Source organism: Nipponia nippon, unplaced genomic scaffold (genome assembly GCF_047370975.1).
Source record: "Nipponia nippon isolate SJK-2023a ecotype South Korea unplaced genomic scaffold, ASM4737097v1 scaffold_2, whole genome shotgun sequence".
Taxonomy (NCBI): domain Eukaryota; kingdom Metazoa; phylum Chordata; class Aves; order Pelecaniformes; family Threskiornithidae; genus Nipponia; species Nipponia nippon.
This window is the reverse complement of record NW_028262336.1, coordinates 62964833-62978281: the sequence shown is the minus strand read 5'-3', so window position 1 is coordinate 62978281 and position 13449 is coordinate 62964833. Positions and strand designations below refer to the sequence as shown.

Below are 13449 nucleotides of genomic sequence, written 5' to 3'. Positions count from 1 at the left end.
ACCACAGAAAATTTTGTTGCAATGGCAAAATATAAGAATTTGAGCAGATAAGACTGGTAGCTCATACAGAGACATTTCAAATACATTTAAACAATGTTTGTTCCTATATGCTGAGGCTCTGCGGTTTTACATGCGAGAGGCCAGTATGTAAAAGGCTTTGGGGTTGGTTTGTTTTGGGTTTTTGGGGGGTTTTGGGGGTTTTTTTGTTTGTTTGTTTTGTTTTTCAGTTTACTGCAGTCTGCTTTTACAGATGTAGAGTGCACAAACACCAAGCAGTGAAGAATACCAAACTGTTTGGTTGTACAACTAGGCCAGTTCCTGGTACTCAGAGGAAAACCAGCCATTACAATGCAGGAGTTACTGAAAACACTTAAGTCATAACTGCTTCTACTGCGAGCAAGATAGAGGAAATCTCCTGGGTATACCCAGGATGGAGAATTTACAACAGCGATTTCTAACTTATGCTTATGGACCACAATGTGCTCGAGACCTTTTCGCATCGCCCATAGACAAGGAAGCCATCACATGTTAGTGTTCTGGATGACAAGTGAGCAAAGGGCATGTTTGCTGCTGCTAAGCTATTTTTGCAATGATGCTGTCCACGGACAGAAGAGATTGAAGAACACTGTTTCTAGGTGAGAAAATACCTGGGATGCTCAGAAAAATAGCATTATATTCTCTGGTGCTAATCACATTCAAGCTTAAACTTCCAAAAGAAAACTGAAGCTTGGCCACACAGGCTGAACCCGATGTTACAAAATCCACTGCTATTTGGGGGACGGAAAGAGCTCCGAGTGAGAAAAAAGCATACGACTATTAGGATTAATAGTCTTATTCCCAGAGATACATGTAAAGAAGGACTCCAAATCTAGACAGTGATACAGTTTGCAGACACTGGGGAAACTGCAAAACCCTCCTCTCTCCCACCATATTCGTATCAAGGAGAATATATCCAGAGATATCCGTATCAGACCACAGATCTATGTAGCTTTGTATCTTGTTTCTGATATTTGATTCTGTAGCCAATCACTAAGAAAAAGAACTCCTTATTTCTGATCAGCCTTCTCTGTGATTTTTCTATCATTATCATGTCCTCCTTAAGATTAAATAATCAGAAACTCTGTACAGGTTTACGATTACACAAATCCATCATGTTTCCCATATTGAACACTTACCCCTTTCTCTACAATAAGCAAGAGGTTCTAGCCCTGTCCGTTTTTCATCTGTAACTAGAATAAATGGCCATTTATTTCTATTACAAAGTGTTACTATACTCCATTGCTGACTACAGAATTAGATGACAAGGAACAAGTGCTCTAGGCCTCACAATGTTACCAGGAGAAAAACGTAACAACGGAAAACCCTTAATAGTTCTGTACTGTGCTAGATAAAAAAAGCGACACAGGCCACTTTTCAAGACAACATGAATGTGACAGTGCTGTGAGCATATATAGACTTTATGAGAAGGAAGAAAATTCTTTTGAAGAGCACCTGCTTCTGCATAGTACCTTTTCAGTATCCAAAAATGCACCCACAGTCCATATATTTAAGACACAAGCCTCCTTAAGATTAGAAAGATTAATTACTTACATCATCATCTGACAGTTTTTCTAACAACATTTCTTCCAATTCAATCTTAGTCAGCCATCTGCTGCCAGCCAGGTTTCTGTTTAAAATATCACATATATTCTCCCTTTAATTAACCATGCAATTAGAGTTACATCACAAAGGACCACACATACAGTCTTCGTTCAGAAATACATTTTCCACTACAAATGAATACAGATCACATTCCTATAGTAAACATTGATTCCTATAGTAAACGTTGATTTTAAAAGATCTGTCTTTTGAAAGGGATGGTAACTTCACGTATTGAATTAACCATGTGAAAATTATGAGTATCAGCTATACATTATTCACATTACTGAAGTCCGAGATGGAGCTAGAGTAATATTGTAATAGCAAGCAATCTTCCCCACAACTTAGGACTTAGTTTTAAAAGCCTGCTGCTAGGAAAAATTTGGTTTACAAGCAGCAAAGAACAAAATCAAAGACAGAACGTTAAAATCAAATTCCGAAGTAACATAATCTTGCCTCTGGTCTTTACTCCTCTGTTCAATACAAGAAACTCCACTAGGAGTAAGCATAGTCAAATGCAGCAATGACGCACTGTATTCTATCCGCTCTGTAATCTTGACCTGCTCAGCACAGGAACTGCACTGACGATAGCAAAAGCAGAAATTTCTAAGAAAACAGCCTCATACGGAGATGGTAACACAAAGAAAAACCAATGCTTGACATAAATCTTTGTGAAATATGTATGATACGAAGTGACCAGCTAAACAGAATGCCACCATAAATATACATGCCAACATTATCAGGTAAATTTAAAGCAAACCTGTAACTAGTTTCTTTCTTCAGGTTTTTTAGAAACGATCTTAATGAACGTTTTCAGTGGCATTAAGGAAGCTGTGATTCAGAAAAGCACTCCTTCTGAAGGTGATTTTAAGTAGTACTTCTTCTTAAGTATGTATTTTAATGCTTTTCTGAGTCAGCGCATGAGAAACGTTTATTTAGAAACAATGCTGGTTTTAACGGTAATTCTAAAAAGTTTCCAATCCTGACAAACTCAAGTATATACTTACATTTAAATATTGGTACTTCAAGGGAAGCCAATGAAATTTTTTACATGTGAAAAGCTATAAACTTAAAGCATTTCAAGATCAGGTCCTAAACCTACAGTTAACATTACAGAATGAGTCCACAACAGATTAATTTGGGGACAGGGACAACAAACCAGCCCTTCCCACTCACCCTCTACCTACACTTTGGAGATAAATTATCCAGGCTAATCTCATAGGAACTACCACATCTAGTGTGGAAAACAAGTATCAAAAATCCTTTAAATTCTCTGAGCTTTTACAAACCTAACAGGGAAAAAAAACCTTTCAACTCTGACCAGCTTTAGGTCATTCTTCACATCACTAAATCCACGCGCTGAGCTGTAAGGAGTCAGGTTATTTTTCAGCAGCATACACCAAGAAACTACATTCATTTGTTCTCTTGTCTGCTCAGAAGCTAACGTGAATCTATGATAAAATATTCTGTGGGTCATAGGACACTACTTATATCACAAAGAAATATGAACTTCTGTTATTTAAGAAATTGAAATAATCTCAGCAAATTAATCCTTTCTCTTCCTAACATAAATAACAAATGGCTGAAATTAAGAAATGACAAACCAACATGATGTGCAACTGGAACGGCACATAAATCTGGCTAGAAAATACACAGCGAGAACAAAGATAAAAACGACTTGGCCAGTGAAAAAGTAACTATACAGAAAAGCAGTAAACGCCAAAATCAAAACTACCTAGCTGTATCCATTTCTTTTAAAGACTTGCCTAATTTAATGTTCTAATATATCATAAAAATCCTTGCAAAAAATCTCAAAATAGAAAATCAAGAATACAGCCTAAGAGAAGCAAACAGTTCTCAAAGCATATACCCATTTCAAAGACAATCCTGACTGTATGCTCTAAGAAACTAACAACTGTAGCATCTCCCATTCTTCTGGTCGACATGTATCTTTTCTGTCCAGCGGCTAACTAGCTGCAGAGCTTGCTGTATGCACCACAGAAGTCAAAGAGGAAAAAGAGAAACTAAATTCAATTACTAATAATGGTGATACGTAAACAAATCCAACCAAATAAACTTTCCTAAAATTACTATAGTTTTTGACAATTTAGCTGTTCAAAGCCATTAGAAGAAAAACAGCGAAATTAAGTATTTTGATACTCCAAGTTAAATATTGCGAAGTGAAAATATTTAAGAACTGTAATTAATGAAAGACTATTAAAGAGATCAGCTTTAGGCCTCAGGATTCTTCCAAAAGATAAGCAACTTATTTGGTATTTTAAAAGCCCTTGTTTTCTTATAAAGAGTTTACCTCCTTTTTCAAAAACCTTTCGTGAATAAATAATTAGAAAACTTCATATACAGAAACAGAATCCTGGATATCCTCTACTTATTTTCAAATCACAGTTCAGAACTTTTATATAGGAGAGAATCAGAACTTTTATATAGGAGAGAATATTGAAAAGAGTGGGGAGAGATTAAAGAGCAAGAGAAATAGGTGGTTTCTCTATTTTAGCAGTGAGAAGTGAGCACTCCACACTTACCTACTACAGGTAAGACTTTTCAACCTGAAATTACCATACAAATATTAGACAAGGCATAGGGAAAAAGTCTGAAAATGTGTTTGTGGAATAAAAGGCAGATAGGGTTGAGAACTACAAGAAGTGCCAAAACAACATATTGAAGCATTTTAAGAAAACTAGTATCAATATTCATTCTAACCAGAAACTTACCTTTTCTCCTTCCGAGGAGGAAGGTCTTGAGCTGCCAGTTGATCTTGATATTTCTGAACATTCAGCAGTTTTTCGTATGTTTCCTAAAATGTATATGGAAAAAGTATTTAAATACACTTTTCCATTTAATATTTAAATTTTGTTATTTAAAACAGATGTTTATGTGGGTTTACTCTCCAAAGACTTAAAATGCAGAGGTCAGAAAACAAGCAGAGCTCTGACAGTTAAAAAAAAAGCAAGTTAAATTGAACCCAACAAACATTTAGACAGTACGTATAATATTTTCATATACAGTTTAAAAGTAATTAATTTTGAATTCTGCTATTTTGCTTCAACAGTGTTTGTTGGCTTCTTACATATGCTTCTAAAAAAAAAAAATTCTCAACTGTATACAGAAAGGCAACTACATTTGTATAATGGATATAACTCCAAAACATACTGCACAATAATTTCATCAGTGCATCCACATTTTAGTTTGACTTCCTCAAAACACTGACAAGGTTTAAGATTGTAAATAACTTCATGAAGTTAGATTTTTGTACATTTAGACTGTCAGCTTTATTGGTGGTCTGTATCAGTCAGAACTCCCTCTTACCCAGGCACGTCTACAGGGACACACATAAAGTTGTATGTTTACTATAATCAGAATTTCTGTTCTTTCAAACATTACAGATATATTTACTCTGAATTTTCAGTATTTTTTTAAACAGTCGTCTTGAAATTCTTAGCTATGCTATTATTTTCAAACAATGCTGTGACCATGATTTACCACTTCAGAAAAACAAAAGGAAAAAATATTCCAAAAAGTCACACGGAAAATATTGCAGAAGAAACATGCTTTTAATAAAGTATCTTCAGGGTTTTTTTCAGTTCAGAAGCTTTTGGAGACTATTTGGTTCTAAAATATAACATCTAATACTCTGAATTACAACAGTGATTCAAATCACAAGTTAAATAGGAGTATTTGGAGAAATAATTATAAATGATATTGAAACAAAACAGGGTGGTTGTACTACAACAAAGCACTTACATGCCAAATAATTTACTTCCATTAAAAAGTGAAAATAGAAAGCTTATCACTTTCATATACCTTATTAATATAATGAGTTTTAGCAAATACTAGAAATTACAGTGCAAGAATTAGTGGGGACAAGGAACAATGGCTGGGTTTTTTTTTTTCTTCATATTACTTACAAAAAACAGTAAAAGAAGAAATGTGAGACAGCTCTGTATTGTCAGAAATTAACCAATGAAATACTAGTTCTTAAACATAATACTAGGATTTGCAACAGGATGCAATGAAACTTCTGCACAGTTTACATTTAAAAAAAAACCAAAAAACAAAAAACAAAACATAAACCCATTGCTTAGTTATAAACACCTACTGTTCAAGCTGATTTATCCACTAATATAAAAATACACCCACACATATACTAAAAATATTTGTACTTAAATTGTATGAACTAAGAACAGATTGCTATCTGAGCTGCACTCAAAGCACTTAAATAGGGACAATTCACTGAAGTCTCTGATGCAGGTCACTGGTGACATTTTTAACAGCACAGTGGAACAAAAGTATTTCTGGAATAACTCCACGGTATAAAATCCGGTAGCACAAAATTACCCACTTTTCTTTGAGACAGCGTAAGAATGCATATATTATAGAAGTATGCCTTTCAGAAATCCTTTATTTTTGATAGAGATAACTGTATCAGATAGGAACTAGGAAAATTTTTCAACTTTAGTCTATCTTCAAACACAGGAAACATCATAGAAAAGAGCACAACAAATCATATTTTCAATTATTTCCAAACCTCACAAATATATCCGTAGATCTCTAAGGTAACAAGATATGGTAGCACTACTTTGGGCAAGATTCATGTCACATCAGTCTAATAATCTTAACGGCTCCATTCAGAGCTGACGATTAGGCTGCAAAAAATTATCGACTATACATGAAAAGCACAGACACGGTTCAGGTTAGAGGGCATGAGGTGTGCCTGACACTGAGCAGCTTTTAGGCATCTGTAGTTAGACATGAGAAAGAATCAGTATGGAAGCTTCTGCTCTGGCCTGCAGAGGGAGGGAAGAGAAGGGGAAGGAGGGCTGTGGCTGCCCCTCAACCATCTGGGGAGAGCTCAGCTGGAACAGGCTTAGAGATTCCTGTGAGCTCCATGAGTTTCTGCATTTGGAAGAAGTCAAACCAGGCATGAAGAAGGTATTTTGGTGTTAGATGATGAGAAGAGGTACTGGGTTACTAGGTCTTATAAATGTATAAGGAGGCTTTTCACTTTACTGCTAGCCTCTCGGCTTACCTTTTGCCTTCACAAGGCACAGAGTGTCACCTTCCTACCTGGCAAAAGCAGACTCCAGTCTGCCTCCTCACAAATACCCATCATCTTCACTACACTCTGGCATACACATTTATGTATTGGAATGGTCAGCAAAAAATAGATGAACCAGCAGCTCAAAAAAACCACAACTATATCACAGTTCTTTAAAAAAGGGTAGGGGGAGGGAATCACAGTTGTTACCTTCGACAGACTGACTATAGCTGGAATTGCTTCTAAAGACCAAGCAAAGTATTTTCAGGTAACATGACAGAAGTTAAAGCAAGACTTAAGAATTTTGTCATCATATTCAGAAACTACTGATAAACACAGGCAAATAAAATGAGATATGGGTTGCCACCCACTGGTTTTTAGACTCAGAAATTCATTGTTACAACAACCAAGCAAGCTTTGCAACAGCTGGAACAGTAAACAGATTTTCCTGAAGACCCTTCCTAGGTATTCCCAAAGAACACCGACACTCCACAGCCTGTTTAAGTTCTAAGAATGTGCACTTCTAAGAATCAGAATTACCTCTTTAAACCCTTCTGGTTACATTACAGTAATCAGGTCCATTCATACAAAGAACCCTCTACACAGGGGATTGAGTCAAACGACATTAAAAAGTAGTAAAGTATTTCGAAGTGTAAGAGATGCTAAATATAATTTCCTACCTATTTCTGGCAACGAAAGTGGACTTGTATCTGTTATGAAATAAAATTTTGGTCTGAAGTGTTAAAAAAATTAACACATGCATTTAATCTCTGTACAGAGATGAAGTTAACAGACTAAAAGAACCACTCACATGTGAAGTAAAGTATTCGGATGAGCCTTTGCAAAATCAGGAATCACACGTAATGCCCAATAATTTATCTGACAAATCTTCACTCTCCAACAGCAAAAGAAAGCTTCTGAAGACACACTTGCTTTTTCAAAGCTGGCAGGTGAAGATTTTACTAATCACTTCAGGATTCAATAGTCCAATTCATGAATGTACACATCTGTGTGTCTTGTAAACTCAGCTATTACACAATCAAAATAGCTGATTTTACAAGATTGGCTACGTACTAAAACGCTTCAATTTCTAATAGAGAGATCAAATTTCAGATCTCTACAAGGATACTCTCTTTTAAAATAAATATTTTTATTTTACCTTGCATAAAAAATTTAGGGAAGAAATTAGCAAATGGAACCCTAGAAGGAGAGATTTTTACTGGAAAAAAATTTTAACATTTTGATTAAAATATGCTGCAGAGCCCACGTTTTACATCACAGTTTGCATTTTTCTTTGCTTCTTATGTGGTTTTGACTTCAGCATATACTTTGGGTTTTTTTAGGTTTTGGGTTTTTAAGAGTTAAAGTGCTCTATTTAGTTAGAGCATTTACCCCTGATCTACAACCTCTGATATTTCTAAAGTACAAGCAGCACAATTACATAAAATTACTATTTTGTTAGACAGAATGCTATGAAGAGACCATTTCATCTTGTTCTGCACATTACAAAAACATATTACTCTGAAAAACTTTTCAGTTAAATGATGATCAAATACGTTATCAAAATTTGTGGAATGGTGTTTCATGCAATAAACATTCTTTTGTTTATCAGAAGAAAAACAAATTGTCCTTTTCCCTACAGCTAAACTTTATTCAACAGGCAGAACAAAGACAACAATGGAGTATAAAGCAAATATCCTTTATGAAAGTTCATTTAATATGCAAGTCATAATAACATATATATTGGCGGTTATAATACATGTGAATATAGTTTATTTTTAGTAAGTGAATAATAATATTTATTAGCATTAACTAAACAAATAATGCTGTGACCAGTTATATTACTAGCAATTAATAAAATTCAAGTTCCACGTGAGTCTATGTAGTAATTAATGGCATACAAGTTTAAACTAAATATTATGTTTATCCGATTTATTAGACTTAATGTAGCAATTTAAAGGACATCCTCAAATGGGATTGATTACTTACACTAGACTGTATTAACATACAACCCTTTTTTTTCCCTAGCTGAATTAATTAGCTTTGAGACTTAAAAATACATTTTCTTAAATACACTTTAGTCTAATAAGAGGTTAAAACAATGTTGGGAATTTCATGCAGATTTCGGCTTTCATGTGGCTGACTAAAAACACCCTGTTAAACCTCACTTAAGGGATTTAAGTTTAGAGAAGCCTCTTTCATGAAAATATTTAGAAACAGTCGAAGAACACTCAAGTACGCTATACTAATGAAAAATGCATTTGTCAAACCAATTTGTTTGAAGGTTGTTGCCACGCTGTTAGAAACAAGATCCACACTATTCTTTTAGAGATTTCCAAGGCAAGCTTGCATACTCTTTCTAACTGCTAGGAAGAGCTAAAAATAAACTTGTGCTCCTTGTAAAATTTGTAATTTCTTCATCATGATGGAATGCAACAAAACATCTTGCCCTTGGGTTGCTCTGTTTCAGCCAAAACAAATGCAAATGGCTTGTCAGATGACAGCTGTTTGATAAGGCTCCTCTACAAGACCTGCATGCTTTACTTTTTTCCGTGAAACTTGGGATGAAAGGCAGAAGGCAGGAAGAGAATTAATGTAGCATACAGTCTAAAGGCAATGCTACAACCGTGATTAAGTAGAAAAGTTAAAAGGCACAGATTTTCCACAGCCTCGCTGCGTGCAACCCATCCGTGTAACAAGTTGACAGGCCTAGCGCGTCAGCTCCATCATCCTCTCCGACAGCTAAAACGCAGCATTGCATCCCTTTTCAGAGAAAATTTGCGTCTGCACCATGAAGCGTTGTACATTATTTCTTAGCACTGCAGGGGGCTCAAGTCCATATGGAACCTTCACAAATATTACCACAGATCAAACCAGCGGCGTTTCGAGGCAGATTTGACATACCTATTTAAATGAACAGCAGGGGTCCTCGGGCTGCCTCAGGCTGTGCAGGAGAAAACCTCTGTGGAAAGCCTATGCTGCAGCTCCATTACTCAGCAAAGACACACTCTACATTTATCATTCATTTCATTTCTGCCAGGGCATGAAGCTCATTTGCCCAAGGTCAACAACAAAGAAAAAAAAAAAAAAAAGAGGGGGGGTGTTTTTTATTCTCCCAAAGAAATAAATGTACCTGACAAGTGGGGATTTTGTCCTTTGGGTAAGCAGAACGCAAATAAATATCAGATAATTCTAATAAAAACACTACAGTTAGTAAAGCTGTGCACTGAATTTGATAACAATTTTTTTTTTTTTTTTGACACCAGACTAACTGTAGAACTAACTTTTTAAGACTATCTAATGAGGAAACAAAATCTGACACGACTGTCCAATTAAATATTTCTGCATACATTATTAATGCTTTTGTCTTCTATAACTACACGTAAGAAACATGTCCCTCTTTCTATAAACTCTTCTAAAGAGGCAGATAATGTTTGTGCCATTGATGGTCAGATATGAAATGTCTGTTCATAATCCATGTTAAGACCCAGGGTCTAGTGATGTTCTATTAGATATAGCTTTTTTCATAAACGTAACCAGATGCAGATCCTTTACTCCTGGAACCATACTAATCAGAAAAAGCCTTAAGTTTGCATGAATGGAACAGTCTTAGAAAAATCAATTAAGCAGTTTAAATGCAAATTTTCTTCACACTGAATGTCAGCACAAATAACATTTCCTATAGCTTTGCCCTTCAGGGGGGGAAAAAACCCCACAACTATTTTTTTATTCTACAATAAATTTTTCTAGAAACAGCCATTTTTGTTGTATATGCGTTCTCCACTACTAACCTTATGCTACTAACCAGATACAACCTACAAGAAAGCGTTCAGACTAGTCAAACCCAGTCCACAGACAAAACTGTAAAATAAACCAAAAATTAAAGCAAGAACTATTATGTAGTCTGTTCTCTTAAATGTGACATAAAAATGCCCCTAATAATGGACATCATGACATAAAAATATACATTGCATTTAGCTTCAGCGGTGATATTATGGCCTACTGTGAAAACATGAGTAAACTCAGGAGCTCCTGATATGCATCTCTAGAACAACATGTACTTGACTGGGAGCTAACATTATTTATTACAGATAACATACTTACATGCATTAATGAATAATATGACTGCTTGCCAGTATAAAAGAGAAAGTGAAATGGTCGGCCATCTTCTCCCCACTGGATTTCTAATAAAAAGCAAGATTAGACAAGAAAGCAATATATACTCTCTAAAAACCCCTTGTATTTAATTGCAGTTATAAACCTCTTTCATAATACTGATTACCTTTTTAAATATCAGAGAACAAAGACATTTTACAGGTATTCAACCTGTCTGGAAATCTAATGATTTAGACTACCTTGTTAAAAACCAATCTCCATCTGCAATTATAACCAAATATTTAATATAATATTTCTAAATATCGTTTAACATGAGGGAATCCCTCATGTACATCTTAAATAAACTTTCAAAGACTGTATAGTTGGTATTACAGATAGAAGTATCCATTTTAGAACAGGAAGAAGGACAAATTAAGAGACAACTGAAATCTACATCATGATTGTGAAAGATGAAAGATTAACAGCTCTGGAAAACAGTGCTTTAAACCCAGAGCAAATTTTTTATTAGTATATGTCTAAACTAAACTAAGTATTCGTGCAATTGTCTTTTGCAGGTAACACAACTGTATTCAGAACTTGGTTGATTTTAGGACTTGTTCATGTTGATACGTTTGGGATATTTAAATACAAAGACCTATGCTATAGTTTACATAATTAGTTCAGCAAGAAAACATACGTTCCACATAATTCAGCACATCCGGTTTATTTTATTCATTATAAAAGTGTTATTTAAGGACAAATAAATTTCAACTTCGGAAAAAATCAAACTTAAATATAACATGACAAAGATCTTTTCCAAATAAAGAAAAGCGACAAAAATAAAAACCTGAGAGCTTTTCACAAATTGAACTTTAGAGAAACTCCCAGCCATTTTATCCAGTGAAGTTCAAATGAAGCTATCTACAAGCTATAGACAAAGATAAGACTCCAAGAACCCATCTGATAAGCACGATATGTATTGCATTGGAACATTAAGACATAATATGGCAGAAGTTGAATGGAAAGATGCAAAAATTACTAGAACAGAAGGAATACAGGGGGCTTTTACCCACACATGCTACTAGTGGAATGTGTGAATTTCCATGTATGCAGCTGTGAAAGCATATTTTGTTGAAATTACTGTTCAGGGAACATTCTGAAGTATAAATTTACGTTTTCGTACTTCATCAAAGACATAGTGCATAGACAAGACAAAGCTGCCTTAAAAGAGATACTTATTGGAAGTGTTATTTTTAGATGTAAATACAAAGATACACATTTTTACTAATTAGTTCTTACGCTCCTCAGGACACAGCTAGCATTTCAAAGAATTCTTTAGTCCTGAAAACATATAGAATAGTAGCTTAGTTCTGCCATAAAAGAGCCCTTGGATTTTAAAATTGCATAATGATTAACTCTGTCTTACCCTTTCACTTTCCACTTTTTACTTCACCATACTGTGAAGTTAGAAAATAATGCATGATACCATTTGAAAGCTGAAATTCCAAAATTTCAGATAATTTAGACAGCTTTCTGAAAGACACACAAAGCCCCCAAATCATCAAGTATCAATTAATTCCAGGAGCAGGAAAAGGAAGGAAGGAAAATGGTAAGATTTCACAGATAATCAGAAGTGTCCATCTGGGACTTGATAGCTCAGCAAATGTAGAATTTCACACTCATGCTACTAGTTCATACTAAACGTGAGTCAAAAGTGGACAACAGGTTTTGACATATCTTTTAAATATTCTATGGAAAATCAATTTGGCGATTTCAGTGAAGTTCTCGCTGACCAACTGACCAACATACTGGCATATCACTGACAACTGGGACTTCATACGGTGTCTCAGGAGCAAAACCAAAACCAGTACAGACACAAGCACAAGGTTAGGACTTTCAGGTCAAAACTGAGACACGACTGCGAGAGTTCCCACTCTCCCTATTCTCTCAACTGGCAATTTCAAAGCTGTAATTTCTAAGCTTTTAGAGCAATAAAGTTACCAGGAAAACTTTTGGTTTAAAATAGTATTAATGAATATTTTATGGCTGTGATAGACAGCTCTGACAAAAAGCTACTGAATTCAACAAAAGGTTTTCCCGTGACTTCAATGGATTCTGCACGTCATCCTACCTATTGTTTATTTTTAAACAATGAAAAACATTTATTTATAGTCAGTTAACGAGATGTCTGAAAAGGCCACTGGTATTCCAGAATCCAGCAGTATTTTTTATCCTAAAAATCAGAACATCAGATCAGACTTTTACTGCTCATGTCTCAGCAGTTATTTTTTCCCTTGTGTTCCTAGTAAATCTGCGAAAATAAGGAATTCTACATATGCAAAAATTCTAATACTTAGAAATAATTTAAAAAAAAAAAAAAATCTATGAACACTTACTTCTCTGCTCTGGAAAAATTTCAGTAGGATGCTGTAAATAAAGAAATAAACATCAGTAAAAGGAAAAAAATTACTTAAAATATCATGCTACAGTTATTCAGAAATGCAACAAAAAATCCTACCTTCATCATGGGCCTGGCTTGTTTGTCAAATAAGCCAGAAGGAAAGAGATAGGCAATAGCTCTCTGAAAACAAAAAGAGAGATCATATATGTAATTTTTTCCACAAAAGTGTCATCAAAACATTTCTTAGGTACTCTCACAG

The 13449-nt window shown here is 34.9% G+C and overlaps 1 protein-coding gene across 1 annotated transcript in view; it reads right to left on the bottom strand.

Annotated features, from left to right (window-relative positions):
- MRPS9 (mitochondrial ribosomal protein S9) overlaps positions 1 to 13449 on the bottom strand; it is a 34996-nt gene that overhangs the window by 5774 nt on the left and 15773 nt on the right. The window contains exons 3-7 of the mRNA XM_087758888.1: positions 13308 to 13370; positions 13186 to 13216; positions 10799 to 10878; positions 4371 to 4453; positions 1591 to 1666 (exon numbers count right to left, since the gene is read on the bottom strand). Coding sequence (XP_087615014.1) covers positions 1591 to 1666; positions 4371 to 4453; positions 10799 to 10878; positions 13186 to 13216; positions 13308 to 13370 — 333 coding nt within the window. The remainder of the gene's footprint in view (positions 1 to 1590; positions 1667 to 4370; positions 4454 to 10798; positions 10879 to 13185; positions 13217 to 13307; positions 13371 to 13449) is intronic.